The sequence below is a fragment of the Peromyscus eremicus genome, chromosome 6 (assembly GCF_949786415.1).
Source record: "Peromyscus eremicus chromosome 6, PerEre_H2_v1, whole genome shotgun sequence".
In the NCBI taxonomy this organism is placed as follows: Eukaryota; Metazoa; Chordata; class Mammalia; order Rodentia; family Cricetidae; genus Peromyscus; species Peromyscus eremicus.
In genome coordinates, this window is record NC_081421.1 from 60,982,202 (window position 1) to 60,994,885 (window position 12,684).

General features: G+C 51.0%; 1 protein-coding gene across 2 annotated transcripts in view; it reads right to left on the reverse strand.

Moving 5' to 3' along the window:
- Positions 1 to 6,484: 6,484 nt before the first annotated feature.
- Positions 6,485 to 12,684, reverse strand: part of Dclk2 (doublecortin like kinase 2) — a 127,211-nt gene continuing 121,011 nt past the window's right edge. For both annotated transcript variants that reach the window (XM_059265571.1, XM_059265569.1), the window contains exons 15-17: positions 11,937 to 12,053; positions 9,333 to 9,419; positions 6,485 to 6,929 (exon numbers count right to left, since the gene is read on the reverse strand). In XM_059265571.1, the coding sequence (XP_059121554.1) occupies positions 9,402 to 9,419; positions 11,937 to 12,053 (135 nt within the window). In that variant the 3' untranslated portion in view covers positions 6,485 to 6,929; positions 9,333 to 9,401. The remainder of the gene's footprint in view (positions 6,930 to 9,332; positions 9,420 to 11,936; positions 12,054 to 12,684) is intronic.

The following is a 12,684-nucleotide window of genomic DNA, read 5'->3' on the forward strand; positions in this document are numbered from 1 at the left end:
TTCCTCTAGAAATTAAGGGTTTTCCTTCCTTGTTTACTAGTTCTCACTGAATAGGACCCTCCAGTCTTTATGGTTTTGTTATTTACGAAATGATAGGTCCCTAGGGAAAACAAAGGGGCTGAGAAGTGGAGAGGAAGATTGTCTGGCAGGTATTAATGTAAACCTGTGGCCAGCTCATCCTTCTGTGACCATCCAAAACCCAAAGCATACCAAATACCTAGAAGTAAATGGTTTTATGAACTGCTTCCAAAGAGGTCCTACTTTGCTTACCAATGAGACACCATACTTCCATTTCTACTTAGCAAATAATACAGGAAGACTGTTGTGGAATAATCTTTTTGTACACTGTGAAGATGTGTCTTTGCCAAGGCACCTTCTGATTAGTTTAGTAAAAGAGCTGACCAGCAGGTAGCTAGGCAGGAGGTACAGGTGGGACAGCAAGACACAGAGGATGCTGGGAAGAAGGGCGGAGTCTCGGTAGGCCTGAGCAGATGCAGTGAGAATCAAGATGAGCACATTGTGTTCAAAGAAAGTACTGCTACGTGGCAGAGGGTAGATAAGAGAGATGGGTTAATTTAAAATGTAAGAGTTAGCTAATAACAAGCCTGAGCTATCGGCTGAGCATCTATAATATTAAGTCTCTGAGTGGTTATTTGGAATTGTCTGGTGGGACAGAGAAGTCCACTAACAGAAGATACAAGAGACTACCCTGCTTCCATGGGAACCAGGAGAGGCTTCAGGAAATGGGCAACTCAGAGTCAAGGCTAATGGGACTGACCATGTGAACCTGGCACTGCTGTCTTTCTCCTATGCTGTCAAGAATAGCACAGTGGCAGCGGCCATGCAAGTCAGGTTTACAAGAAATGGCCAAGTATTTCCTGCGTGCATGCCGGCTCCACCCACTCTTCCCAGCCAATGCAGCAATGTTAAAAACAGGAGGTGGCGGGCTGGTGAGGCGGCTTGTGAGTCAAGGCTGGGACTGCCCTTCCATAGAACCCGAGTCTGCTTCCCATCACCCACGTCAGACAGCTCACAGATCGTGTAACTCCAGATCCAGTACACCCAAAACCTCTTCTCAGAGGGCACCTGCACTCCCACCCACAGACACACATAACTAAACATAGATCTTCAAAACCAGGAGGCAGGGGGCTGGAGAGATGGCTCAGAGGTTAAAAGCACTGACTGCTCTTCCAGAGGTCCTGAGTTCAATTCCCAGCAACCACATGGTGGCTCACAACCATCTGTAATGAGATCTGGTGTCCTCTTCTGGCCTGCAGGCATACTGTATACATAATAAATAAATCTTTTAAAAAAAAAACAAAAACAAAAAAACAGGAGGCAGCAGTTTAAACCGGCTGACAGGCTGGTGGGCTGAGACCTGCACCATGACCTTCCCTGCACTCTTACTGGATGTGATTTCAAGAGCTCCTGGCCATACCAATCACAGTTTGGGAATGTGTATGTGTCAGTCCTGCCCTGCTCTCCACCCTGTGAAGAACACAGCGCACCAGTGATGCCAGGATTCTGGTTGGGTCGGCAGCGAAAGCTCGTTTCCTTCCAGCAGACGGGACCCACTGCAGAGCACTGTGAGGCTCACCAGCTCCAGTGAGTTAGGCTGTGGAGCAGCACCCTCTCCACAGCCTCATCACGTGACTCAAGTCCCATCAGGCCAGAGAATGTTCAGTCAAAGGTTCAAACCAGAATCTGTATAAATAGACAAACAACCAAATACACCGGTGCTTCTAACTGGTCACTTCCGCCCTACCTCAGTGAGAGGAAACATTCCCTACTTTAACTAGGACAGCTAGCAGGGGGAGGTACTCGCACAGAAGGTCTAATCCTGTCGGCTTCACGAATTATTGTTGCCAGAAGCACAAGAGCTAAGAGGTTCCAAACCATCCCACTGTGAGAAAGATCATTTAAACGGCAGAAAAAGAGCAAAGAAAAACAATGTTGTAAAGTTCTATTTGACAGACTAGAAAGGAAGAAACATCTTCAGGAGTTATTTTTCAGCGGGATTTGAAGCCAAGCATGGTGATACATTTCTATCACCCCAGGACTGGGAAAGCTAAGGCAGGAGATATTGTTTGAGGCCAGCCAGAGCTGTACATAGTGAAACTTTGTTTCAGGGGTGGAAAAATATTTTAAAAATTGAGTTCATGGCATTTTTCTTGGTTCCCTGTAATCATAAGATCATTATTTAAAAACTCAAAACTAGCCATGCAGAGTGGCACATGCCTTTAATCCCAGTAATCAGGAGGTGGAGGCAGGCAGATCTCTGAGTCTGAGGACAGCCAGGGCTACACAGAGAAACCTTGTCTCAAAAATAAACAAATAAATAAAATAAAACCCCAAAGCTAAACTTGCATCTGAGACCGGTCTTGCTATGTTGCCCAGGCTCCTGTCGAGCTCCTGGGCTTAAGCTGGGGCTACAGGTGTGTGCCACCTCACCAGCTTGTTCACAGTGATGCCCACTCCTGCTCTTGGCTACCAGAAACAGAAACTTCCCCAAAACACAGCACACCAAAGGCCCTCTCTTGAATGGCATAGGGTGTTTCGGCTTTCAGGCAGGCCACATCCTCTGAGACAGATGAGACCCAGGAGACACCACTTGGGAGTCTCCATGATTACATACCTGAAACATAAAGGGAATCGTTTTCGTCTCAAGGTCGGGATCTTTTTCCCTGCTAACACTAAGCTTTTTGGAGGAGTTGGACGGGACCAGTATTTGCAAATACCTGCAAGAAACAGCAGCAGCTCGTCTACAGCTTTGGACTTGGATCACTTGAAAAATGAAGCTCAGATCCAGTGTCAGCCTCCACACTGACAGGCTGCCGATCAAGCTTGCCAGATCAGTCCATGGAGATGAAGACATCCTGGTCCCTGCCCAACAGGAGGCCTCTGGAGCAGCAAAGGCCCAGCCCCACCAGCCATGAAAGGGCACACGTTTAAGAGCTTGGCAGAGGTGAACGGCTCCATACACTTGTTTTTCTTCCCCTTGGATATGCAACACTCAAGTAAGGTTGAAAACTTAGTGCACTGTGTACTTGTGTGCCTATTACCTGCCATCTGGGCATTTCCAGGAGTTTGAATCCTTCAGGAAGCAGCTGACCCTGCCACTGACCCTGTTAGAACCTCACGTGACTCCACACATGACACACACACTGGAATCTGACTCACTGTAGCTCTCACACACCAACCTCAGGCTCACACCCAGGGAAGACACAGGCCTGCAGCCTGCTCTTGTACCACGAGGGCAGCAAGCAGGGCCTAGACTCCTAGAAGGCAGGTTTTTCTTTGTCTGATGTTCCTAGCAGCCCTGGGTACCCAAGCCCTCACATGCTCTCATCTGCAGACATACTCCAAGGTCCCACAGCAGAGCTGTTCTGACAGGGCTACCCAGCGAGTGTGCCCGGGTCCTGCACACATTCCCGAGGTGGTGGGTGAACGAACACTACTTTGTAAGCAGCAACTGGTCCCCAACAAATCGGCGACAGCTGTTCCCATGCCTAGCACCTCCACTTGAAGTACAGTCACTGGGTGAGTGAGGAGTACACACTGTAGCTTCACACCACAGAGCTTTCACCATGCTTACCATGAACCTGTTTCATTTAAAATGACAGAGGGGCCTTCTCTCTACCTGTCACACACATCGTCTGAAAACAAAACCAGATTCACCTAGAACTAATGGTAAGAGCCACGGCTTATCTGTGCAGCGGAACTGTAGTGGCATCTGCTAGGACCATGTGGCTTTTAAACACTTAAAATGTTTGGAGTCCAGATTGGGATGTACTGTGAATGTAAACACACTCCAGATTGCAGACTCACCACACAAGAAGGTAAAATATCCCCCAGATTTTGTTGATGCTGACTACGTGTTGAAATAATACTTTGGATGTGTTTAGATGTTAGGTTAAATAAAATATGCCACAAGATGTACTTTACCTGTTCCTTTTAAATTTTTAATGTACTAGAAAACGTTAACGTTACAAGTGGTAAATAGTATATATTTCCATGGGACGTATACGGCTCTAGCATTTTCTACAAGACATTGATCAGCACTTTCTTTCATTATGGTTACTCCGTCCCAAACTGTCCCAGCTCCTAAGTCGCATTCTCTTAGCCATGATGAGATTCTGGGTGTTTTATCAAATGCATTTAATGAACACATGTAACACATTTCCATGCCCGCCACCTTTTGCAAAGGGAAGCAGAGAGAGAGGGGTGGGAGACCCCCTGCAGCTGTGGAGGGCATCAGGTACCCACTTCCCATGGCGTCCACTTGCATTAATCTGCCACCATCCAAGTTTACCCCCACCCCCACCCCGACACTGCCCCTCTTCGGGAGAATGAGTCTGAACAGGCACACACCACTCTCTCAACAGGATGTGAGCAGCCAGAAATAAAGTACCTGTATTTAATTTGGATTGTGAGAACAGAATTTCAGCTTCTAAGTGTTGATGCAGCAGGTGGACAGAGGAACTGTGTGGCCTTCGCCAACCCTTCCCCAGCCTTGCTGCTTGGGTCGACACCGGCTCAGCAGTGGGCACAGCCACAGCCATCCTTCCTGCTAGCTCCTTGGTCTTGGCCCGGCTGCCTGCCGGTTTGTTTCTTCACCTTGCCTGCTCTGGGCTTCCCAGGGATCCTACCCACCAGGAGGTGGGCACATGCTGAACAAGGAATCTTTTTCCCTGACACGGGTGGGCCCTGCCCAGACCATGCTCTCAATCTTTAGCTCGCATTAGCAGCCGAGAGGGAGGAGGCTGTGGTGTGATCAGCAACAGACACCCTGGCCACCACCTGCCCTTTTCTTCTTTTGCATTAACTCTTCCCCTCTCTGAAAACGAAACAGCCACAAGGCTATGAAAAATCTTGTTCTTGGTGCTGGAGAGATGGCTCAGAGGTTAAAAGAACTTACTGTTCTTCCAGAGGACCAGAGTGTGATAATTCCCAGCACCCACCCACATCTGGCAGCTCACACCTGCCTGGAACTCCAGCTTCAGATTTGCTGCCCTCTTCTGGACCCCATGGACAATGCATTTGCATGCACACAGACAGGCACACACATAATTAAGACTCGATCTTCTTTTAACCAGTTACTGAAGAGACACATGCAAAATGTTCTAACCCTGCAGCTCACAGTGTTCTTCAACACTTCTTCCTCCCGTGTTTGCTACAGCTCTGGGTGGAACCCAGGACCAGCGGGCCATCCACGGTCTCATTCCCTCAGCATCGTGAACCGAGAGATCGGAGCCTGGCCAGGGGTTTCCAGCTCTGAGAAAGTGACAGAGACAGCTCTGGGTAACCAGAGCCACAGATGAGCAGTGTCACAAGCAGAAAGCAGGGCCTCACAGGGAAACTTGTAACTTACAAGTCAGAGAGAAGCGGGGGCCCCGCCAGGACAGGCATGGGAAGCCACTCCAGCCCACTTTCTCTGAGCCCCAACTTTTCTATGATTGTCCCTAGCTCCCTCTCTGAACACCTTGCTTCTTTTGGTGCTTTGGTCCCGAGTCTCAGTACCTGTGCTCACATACGCTTCAGCCCAGGCAAAGATCTGTGTGCTCTTGCAGTAGGGGCCCCCGACACTGGCCCCCGAGGGTCTGGACCAAGGAGAGGTGCTCCGATCACATGCACTGTCCAAATCAACCACACAGAAACCTCTGCCCACCCCATGGCTTTTCCGAAGAGGGAGGAGTTTATTGCAGGTTGGGGGTACTTGGAGAAGGCAAACATCTAACAATGAGAGTGAACCGTAGTGCCCACCCGTTTAGAAGACAAGCAGGTAAAACAATACACAGTTATATACAATTATTAAAAAGAGTAGGGCGGTGGAAAAAAAGGAAAAACTGCCAGCAGCCTTCCAGAAGGTTGTCACAGGACATTCCAGGAGCACCATGCGCCCCAGTCCCCTGCCATGGCTTTAGAGTGCTCTTCACAGACAGCAGAGTGGAAGGAGCCCCTGGTGGGGACGCAGTCAAGCTCATCCTGCTCTTCCAAGAGCTGCTGCTGCACAGTCCACTGAAAAGCCCAGGCCAACTTCATAAGCATTTATTAATACGTGTGTAGGGAAAGTTAGGGGAAACTGAGGGCGTGTCTGACAGGTCTGTGAGCCCTGCACCCCAGCCAGAGGGGAGCTGCTTCCTGGGGCATCAGGATGCATTCCCTAAGTCAGGAATCGGAGGGTGATCAGTTCTTCTATGCAGAAGCCAGGAGCCTCAGGCTTCCTATGAAGAGGAGGCGGCCATGTTGCTTCTCACAGGACATTACAAAGGAACAATCACAACTGTGTCCCCGCGGTGAGAAGGGTGCACTTGGAGTATCCTTCAGTAGGAGAATCCTAGTTCATCCGATGCATTTCTATAAAAAGAATGTAATTCCAGATAAAAGTTGCACATTCTCTGGGTAAAGCGGCCAAGTGTCTACTGAGCTGGAAACACGGCTGATTTAAAATGAGTCACTCCAAATATGTCTCCACAACTGACATGGCCAGGAACTAGAGAGGGCAGAACCCAGGGTACACGAGGCCATCCTGAACACCGGCTCCAGGATACCCCAGTCCTGTTCCCAGGCCGTGACAGAACATGCCAACAAACTGTCAAAACAGCAGTCAGGACAGAAAGGCTCTTTCAGCAAGAAGATGAGGCCTGGTGAAGAGTGGCCTTCCCGGCAGGCGGCGGCGAGCAGCTTCGGGCCTGTCTACACAGAGTTCAGTCTCGGTGGCGGCGCCAGGTCCCTGCAGGATCACAGCCAGAGGCGGCTGGAGGACGAAGGGGCTTAGGAGACCCCGCTGGGGGAGGGGCCTCCCGGGCTGGGGGAGGGGCCTCCCGGGCTGGGGGAGGGACTGGCGAGGTCCGCTCCCTGGCGGGTTTGCTGCTGTCTTGACAGTGCTTGCCGGAGAAAATCTGCCCCTCTTTATCTAGAGCCGTGTTCTGGGGAGAGAGCGGCAGAGACACCACATTATCCAGGCCTGGCTCCATCGCACTCCCAGAACCAGAAAGCAGGACACAGCATGCATGCACAGGACACAGAAACAGAAGAGGGGAAATACACCAGGCCTCCAGCGGAGGTCTAAAGGGAACTGAGCCCCACTCCCCCCAACCCCCACCCCATCCCAGCAGCTGCCCTTTGCCTCTGCCCTTACCACAGCCTGTGCTGGGAGCTGGGGAGGAGTGGCGGGAAACGTGGCTGGCCTGCACAAGGCGGCCTGAGCCAATCTGCTGTGAGCTGCACCTGAATTCTGAGTGTCTGGCCCACACCCACACCCAGAGTGCTGGACGACAGCCAGTCTCTGCCAGCTGCTCTAGCACACTAGTACACTTATCTAAAGGAAGTTCTTGTCACAGATAGGTGGCCCTTACATGTCAGAAATAAACAATGCCCTTACAACCGAAGGGCATCTGTAATATGCCCAGGAATCCACTGGGGTGCAGCCACATGGACTCTCCATGGTATCTTTGCCTGCCCCTCTCCCTGTGAGAGAGCTTGCTCCTGCTGGACCCCTGCATTATTCATCTACTCAACCCCTCAAGGGCACAGAGGCCCTCGGGGGAAGCACTTCCTTCTGAACCTTCCTGGGGGTCCCCAGGCATGGAGTCTCCTTTGCCTCGCTGGAGTCCTGGGTGCCCTGGGAGCCGGCAACGGCCACTTCACTGGGTTCCCTAAAGGTGGAGAGACTGTGGGTCTTGGGTACCATCTTCAGCTCTAAGATGAACGGACCGGGAGGCATTCTGCAGTCTAACTCCCAAGGCAGGGGAGTGTCCCATTGATTCTTCCAGTACAATAACACAGATTTAAAAATAAAAAAGGGATGGAGGAGAGAACAGGTAAACAGGCTTCTCAAGACAGGCAGCAGGGGTCGTGTTCCCCACAGCTCCTGCCAACCTCAAGCTGAGGACAGCTAACTGGGGTGAGTGCGTAAAGCCTGGCCTGAAACTTAGCTCCTGAGCTGCTGGGACCAGGCCGGCCACTCTGCCCTCCTGACGCCCCCACACACACACCCACAAGGCAGGCAGCACTTGCTTCTATCCCGGACTTTCTCCTGGGTAGAAGCAAGCCACACCCCCTAGCTCTTTCCCCTCTTCTCTTCTGGCCACAGGAACAGGAGCGTGCACGCAGACGGAAGCTGGCAGTGCAGTTAGTACATACCATGGCCTTGGACCTAGTCAGGGGAAGCAATGCAGCAGCAGAGAGGCAGGAAGGGAGAGAAGCAGGGACAGAAACCAGACTTACTTTCAACAGAAGCAACACGATCCAAACAGTAACCCCGAATCACCACCAGCGCCCCCTACAAGTCAGCAGAGCGCCCCCTGGGGTGGAAAGAATGTACATCTGGCGACATTCCTCCTCTGCAAGACCAGGGAAGGAGGTGCCTTGTCTTTCCCTTCTCGGCCACAAGATGGCCCCTCTGGTCACTGAGGCTTTGTGCCTCACTGGGACAAAGAAGCCACCTCCCAAATACACTCTCCTTCATGCTGAGGACTGTCAGGGAGAGGCAGAGCGTGGCACAGAGCCATCGGCCTCTCTGAAACTCTCCAATGTGATCACGTCCTTTTCCTAGAGGCCGGCTGGCACACGTTGTGTTACTGATAAACGCAGCAGCTCTTGACAAAGCACAAAAACCTCACAAAGACATGCATCTCCTGCTGTCATTTCCAGAAAGATGCCCTTGACCTATGTAAATGGGAGCAGGCACAGGACTGTCACCTATATAAACAGGAGCAGGGCACAGGACTGTCACCTATATAAACAGGAGCAGGGCACAGGACTGTCACCTATGTGAACAGGAGCAGGGCACAGGACTGTCACCTATGTGAACAGGAGCATGGCACAGGACTGTCACCTATATAAACAGGAGCAGGGCACAGGACTGTCACCTATATAAACAGGAGCAGGGCACAGGACTGTCACCTATGTGAACAGGAGCAGGGCACAGGACTGTCACCTATATAAACAGGAGCAGGGCACAGGACTGTCACCTATATAAACAGGAGCAGGGCACAGGACTGTCACCTATGTGAACAGGAGCAGGGCACAGGACTGTCACCTATATAAACAGGAGCAGGGCACAGGACTGTCACCTATGTGAACAGGAGCAGGGCACAGGACGGCTGGAAGCCCGCTCTGAGCAGGAAAGCAGGCTGACAAGCTGAGAAGTCTAACACGAAGCTCCCCAAAGGCGTGCTGTGCTGTGCTGTGCTGGCCAGAAGGAGGTCAGTGGTTCAGAGGACCCATACCAGCAGGAAGCCGAGGGTCAGAAGTCTGAGACAAGCATGCAGTTGGAAGAGGGGCTGAGAATTAGGGGGGGGCTCCCACGAACACAGTATTTTGAATACCAGGGTCTGCTTCGGGATTTCCCATGTCTCAACTGGGGAAAGAGCGGGACTCTCTCTGTGAGGTGTCTCTCAAACTGTCAAATCAAACTGTCAAATGAAATGCAGACATCAGCATCAGCTTCCCTGTCCCTCGCCTTTATTAATCAGTCCCTACCCTACCACTGCAGCCTGGGTACCTACTTTGGAGACAATGCTGGGGTGGCACAAGGCAAGGCCCCCATCTTTAAGTTATGCACAGAGGTCATTAGCATTTCAGCTGTAAAACACACCCTGCTCTTCTGCTTCTGAGACCATATACTCAGTAATGACAAATTAATGCCAGAGACAGGCATTCTGTGGTTATTTTCAATATAAAAATAATTTAAAACTGTCCGCAGGAATGAGATGCCTTGATGCACAGTCATAACATGACGGAGGGCCCCAAGTGTTACACACACCCTACCCTGCAACCACACCTAGGCCCAGCCCTGACTGGGGGACAGACAAGCAAGAAGCCTTCAGCACTTTTGAGGAATAGGTCAAATTTGGCAGGCTGGCTTTGAACCACTGAGAACAGAGACTGCCAGAAAAGAGTCCCAGGAGTATCTCCAGGAGATCCTGAATGCAACGATACCATCGGCAGTTCCTTAGTGCTCACAATCTGCAGGCTTATGCAGAGAACCCAGGTGAGCTGGATGTCACCACCAACATGTGCCAAACGGCTCCTGCACATACGTCAACACGCAATTTTTATTCAGTCCCCTTCCTAAGGGTTGTTCTTTCACAGAACACCCCGTTAAAACAGAAGGTTTGACATCTGACTAACTCCATTAGCAAGGGGAAACTGCTGTTGCTAAGTGATGAGAGGTTCTCTGCATTATTACCCAGAACACAGCTTACACTCGGCCCCCGGGAGGACTGTCAATCACTCTAGGACCTCAGCTGAGCTTCAGTGATCAGGAGGCAGGGCCCAGGCCTACAGCCATGGATTCCAGTGAGCCACTGGGTAAATTCTCCTACAGGGCTGCAAGGCTTACACATCTCAGAAGATTAGAAAGCCAATCAACGTATCATAATGAAATCTGATTGCAACAGATTCTCTTGAAGACTTCACTAGATGCTGAGTATGTTGTTAGGCCTACACACATGTAAGCACACCCGCTGCACCCCAGCACAAACGCTGACTCTTCGTGGTCTCCACTTCCTCAGAAGCTGTCTACACCACCATACATGGTACAGATGCACACTGCTTCTGCTCATGGGGAAGGTCTCAAACTATCCCTGGGAAGGGGCCTCCTGCTGTCAGCTCGACAGGGATGGTTCTTTTCAACTCAGAAGCCGGAATTCTGTGACCTCTCAGACTTTCTTGGGTTTTTGGTAAGACACTGCCATGGCAGAAAGAAAAACCACAACTCCACTCTTCCAGGGTTCGACATGGAGCATCCCAAAAATCCTACAAGACGGCGCAAAGTCCAGTCTGTAGACTCAAGCTGTGCCTGGGGAAGAAAGGGGGCACACAGTCCCCAGCACGGGGCACAGGACATTGCAAGGACAATGGGAGGGAGCCTACCAAATGAACCCAGCCTCCCTGGAGGAAGGCATAGCACCACAGACCAGCAGGTCCCAGGAAGGAGCAGGGGCTTGACCAACAGCAATGTTCATGTCCATAAGGGGAATGTGCAGGCTGTGGCTTCCTGGACGCCCACATTCGCCTGACAGAGAACCTTTCCCAGGTGGCAAGAGGCTGCTCTAGAAGGGGACAGAGCTGCTGAGACGGCCCATTGCAGGCCACTGCCCCTCGGGAGAGGGTGATTCCCGGGGCCCATGCCCCTGGCCCTGATGCTGGAGATGCCCTGGCTGAGTAGCAGGTGGGCGATGCTCGGAGCGACTCCCAGCCCCACTTCACAAGAGCTCCAGCCTGGGCAGCCGGAGCTGGAAATTAATGACCTTGCTCGTATTTTTTCTGTCCTATATTTTCTTTTGGTTTTCATTTGATGTGTTTAAATATTTAGATATGTGGCCTTAAGCAGTTTGGAAGAAGTGCAAAAATAGGATCATTGTTACTTTTTTATATAAGATTTTAACCATGAAAAACTAATTTTTTTTAAAAAAAAAGTATTCTTCTATGGCTTTAAAAATACACCAACTATTTTTTTTTTTTTAATTAAACACTGTCTTTAAAAGGGGACGTTTGTTAACTTGGTTGTTTCTTATCCCAAGTCCCAAGGAAATCACACATCCAAGAATCATGAGCCTGGAGGAGGCAGGGCCTTACTGCCTTACAGGGCCCAGCCTGGGGGGCTGCCTAGCAATCTCTCCCTAGATGTAGCAGCAGGTAGGAGAGGGCCAGCAACTGCCCAGGAAGCCCCAAGCCCAGGCGCTCCCTGCACCTACCTATCACTATGGCTTCCACATCACCTACCAGCCTCTAGCCTGCCATGCAGAGTCAGGGGTGGGGCTGGAAGCACCTTTGCATGCCAGTCAATCCTCCCAGGAAAACGGGAACATGGAAGACACCGGCTTCCATGGGCGGAACCCTGGCTATCTAGTTCAGAGACAACTCCAGCTCAGCAGCCAGGCCAGACGCCCCCAGTTCTCTGGGGCAGAGCTCTGCACCCCACTTACCATGATAACGGAGACCCCCGTGGCGGTGCTGTTCTGTTTGGGGAGCGCGTTATTAAAGTGCCGTTTTAGTTTACCTGTAACCTCAGCCTGCATATTATTCTCCTGGGATGCGTCATCCTACAGAAAAGAGGAAAAACAAATACAGTTGACTCTGGACCCTTAGCACTTCATCGGTTCTCTACAGTCACGGCCCCTGCCCCAACCATCAACCTAAGGACCCTTTCCTGAACAGGCTCCTCTCAGCCACAAGAAGAAGGTCATTGCTGCCTCTGTACAGCGCTGTGGAAGAGCACCCGGACCAGCATGCCTTAGACCCTGGACTCCATCCTCAGCGTGGCAGAGACACACAACATTCTGCAGAGCCTCCTGCCTTCAGAAAGGCATTGTGCCATCCATTCCCACCTCTGACCCAGGAGAAAGCACAGGTCTCCACGAAAGGAAGGATGGCATTGTTTGGGTTTCTGAGACCCTCTCCCGGGACACCTATAACACAAGTCTTCCCATGGAAATACAACAATGAACAGCTTATCATTTTAATCAAGAAGGTGTGTCTGGTGTGGTGATGGCTTGCTGTAGCTCTGGTTATGGGCAGGCTGAGGAGGGACTGTGGCTTGAGCCTAATGTTTGACCCACTTCTTAAGTTAAAAGAACAAAGAAGCAGAGAATATGCCCCACCCAGTACAAAAGTCACTCAGCTGACAGCCCTAATTCTCACAGAGACTGGCACCTTCTCCATTAGTCACTCAGC